The sequence below is a fragment of the Octodon degus genome, unplaced genomic scaffold (genome assembly GCF_000260255.1).
Source record: "Octodon degus isolate 3935 unplaced genomic scaffold, OctDeg1.0 scaffold00177, whole genome shotgun sequence".
Taxonomy (NCBI): Eukaryota; Metazoa; Chordata; class Mammalia; order Rodentia; family Octodontidae; genus Octodon; species Octodon degus.
In genome coordinates this window covers 1,319,609-1,322,692 of record NW_004524753.1, presented here as the reverse complement: position 1 = coordinate 1,322,692, position 3,084 = coordinate 1,319,609, and the positions used below count along the sequence as shown (strand labels likewise).

At 41.8% G+C, this 3,084-nt stretch overlaps 1 protein-coding gene across 1 annotated transcript in view; it reads right to left on the bottom strand.

Annotated features, from left to right (window-relative positions):
• Arhgef28 (Rho guanine nucleotide exchange factor 28) overlaps positions 1–3,084 on the bottom strand; it is a 345,634-nt gene that overhangs the window by 185,334 nt on the left and 157,216 nt on the right. Inside the window, 1 exon segment of the mRNA XM_023703652.1 lies at positions 161–407. Coding sequence (XP_023559420.1) covers positions 161–407 — 247 coding nt within the window.

Here is a 3,084-nt window from a genome sequence, read left to right as displayed (position 1 = left end):
TACTGGCAGTATATATAATAATCTTCATTTCACATTCTAATGGTTTCCAATTCCACTTTCCCAGGGTTTCATTGGATTAAAACCGTGCTCCCACCAACAAGTTCTGCTCCGGGGATAGCGGGCGGAGGCCCGCACTCTCCCCAGGCATGCGCGTCTGTACACCACAGCGGCGGCACAAACCTTAACAAGAAAGGCTCGGTCCCAAAAGTATTTCCGGAAGAGCTTAATATCTGCCTCCAGTAGGTGCCCAGCCGTGTGGTTAAGCGTCAGAGTCAGCGTGTCTGAGGCATGAACGTACTGCAGAGACGCATCCTCACTGAGCCTTGCGCGGGAGCAGCCTGAGGCACGTGAGCCCTGGAAACTGAAATATCACAAGTCACAACCCGCGTGCCACTCCAGCAGCCCCACCCCCAGGATCCCAGGACCCTTTCCCCCCAGACAGAACAAACCCAGCTGGTAAATGATCCCTGATGCGTCAGATCATATAAACAGATACACATACTACATTTCTGCCTAGGGAAACTGCTTGCTAAAAAGAATTTGAACACCTGTATACTTTCACGATTTCTATAAAAAAAGAAGAAAGAAAGAAAGAAAGAAAGAAAGAAAGAAAGAAAGAAAGAAAGAAAGAAAGAAAGAAAGAAAGAAAGAAAGAAAGGGTAATGGCTTTCAAATGTAGAAATTCGCCTCAATATTTCATTCCCCTTTTAATCTGAAAAGATGCCTCTCCCTTTAACAGGACCACGTGCAAAGCAAATTAGCAGGCAGCCAGTGGTTTATTAGGCGATTACAGTGGAAAACAGATATGATCTCTAGGGAGACAGTGAGGTTTGGGCTGTTACAAACAAGTGAAATAACACACTGGGACCACTGCTGCAAATCCTTTATTATGCAAATTCACATACACATAAATTTGATCATGTGTTTCCATGAATATACTCATTAACAGAGGAATGATATCCCCAAACTAAATTCTTGAATGGAAGCTTATTTTCTGTTCTGTCTTGGCTAAGAACAATTGCATACTTATTAGCTATATGTAGGCTTTGCAGGTAGTAAACCAATATTCTAGATGGTTTATAGCAACAGTAAGGATGCCTTAGGGGAAAAAAAATTAATATCCAGCCTGCCGTCACATCTCAACGGATTGCTCCCAGCTTCCTTAATTCACAGGCCAGTTCAGTACCTCTTTCCTCTTTTAACATGATCGCCTTTTGTTAATGAGCGCTTGCTTTCCAAAAATGCTGTACAATCCCTGACTTATGAGGCCTTGACTTCTAATTTTTCAGCTTAGCCATGGTGTAGAAAGTACATACATTCATTAGAAATCCTACTTCAAATTATGAAAGCTGACTCTTTTCCCAAGCTAGTAATGCTGGGTGGTGGCAGAGCGCCACAGTTCAGTGAGCAACATGACCCCAGAGGACACAGCTAAGCCATGCTGCTCAGTAGGTGAGGCACAGTACACACGTTTTCCATGTGAGACTCTTCATCTTAAGACGGGTTCATGGGGGACGAAGCCTCATCGGAAGGTGAGGAGCATCTGTAATTCCTTTGGACTATTATCTCCATCATATACAGTGATAAAATGAATCTGCAAAGAGCAGTCGTGCTCTCCCCAAACTCTCCAAATTAATTGTGATAAGAATTCCAGAATGTTCTAGAAACAAACTCTTCATGCCAACAAGGCACTGAAGTGAATGCACTTTGAGCCTCAGCAGTAAGATAATGGCTATTAATTAAAATATGATGCTTCATCATGTGATCAGAGTTGAGTTTACAGTCTAGTTTTAATCTGATATAGGCATGCTGTTATGAAACACGTAAACTTCAAAAAAACCTAATAACTATTGAAACTGTCATACCAATTTGATTTGAAACTGTCTCATTGGGGCTGGTGAGATGGCTCAGTGGTCTAAAGCTCCTACTTAGAACAAGCTTAGCAAAGCCCAGGGACCGCGGTTCAATCCCCCAGCACCACATGCCAGCCATCCCGCCCCCTGGTGGGCTGAGCTGGCCACACACACACACAAATAAATAAATTAATTAATTAAAAAAAAAAACTGTCTCATTGCTGTTTATCAATAAAATTATGGAAAAAAAAACCTAATACCTTCTGATCTCAAACACAGTAAAAAGATGCAAAACTACTAATATATGAAGAAATCACGTACCAAGACCTCAAGGGAACCCTGAACTACCTATGATGACTAAGTCAAAGGACGCACTCTTGTTCTCCCCTTTCTAGTCAGCAAAGTGACGTCTTGTCAAACCAAAGGGAGATTCCCTGTGGATAGGCTTGTCTTTGGTTGATAGGCATTTGATCAAATAAGAAAAACTTTTAAAAACCTCTAATCTCTACTCCAATGTCCACTCATACGCTGTATAACATTGTAATAAATGAATCATAGTGTCATCAAAGAAGAAAAACCAATCTATTACGACACATCACATAATATTCCAATAAAATAGTTAATATTTATATGGCACTTTAAGTCTTTAATGAACCTTGCCACTTATATTTTGCATTATATCACCTATTAAAAGAATAAAATTGGGGCCAGGGAGATAGCTCAGTAGAGTAAGTGCTTGCCTGGCAAGCGCAGGGTCTCCTGAGTTCAATCCCTGGTTCCCCCCCAAAAAAAGAATAAAATCACTACATATAAATCCTCTTCCCATAAGTTAAGAACAATGATTTATCTGAACTAGTGATAAACAGTAGGCTCACCGTTAATTAGAAGTATTGAAGCCATCCACAGAGAACTTTATAGTTCGTGAATTATTTCCTTTCCTTTGTTTCATTAGGCCCTAAATAGCACCAGAGAGTTGGTCATTTTTTAAAATATATTTTGTACCGGGTTTCACTACACAGTTTGGACTCGTAGTGATCCTCCTGTTTTCAGCCTCCCCAGCACTAAGAATATAGGCATGTGCCACCACTCTGGGACTCAGTCATCGGCACAGCACACATCAGGAAGGGGCAGGGGGTGGGGGGGCAGGCATAGCATGCAGTACTGGGGATTGAACCCTGGTCCCAGTACTTGCCTAAGCAGGCACTTAGTCTGCTGAGCTATTTTGCCTGCC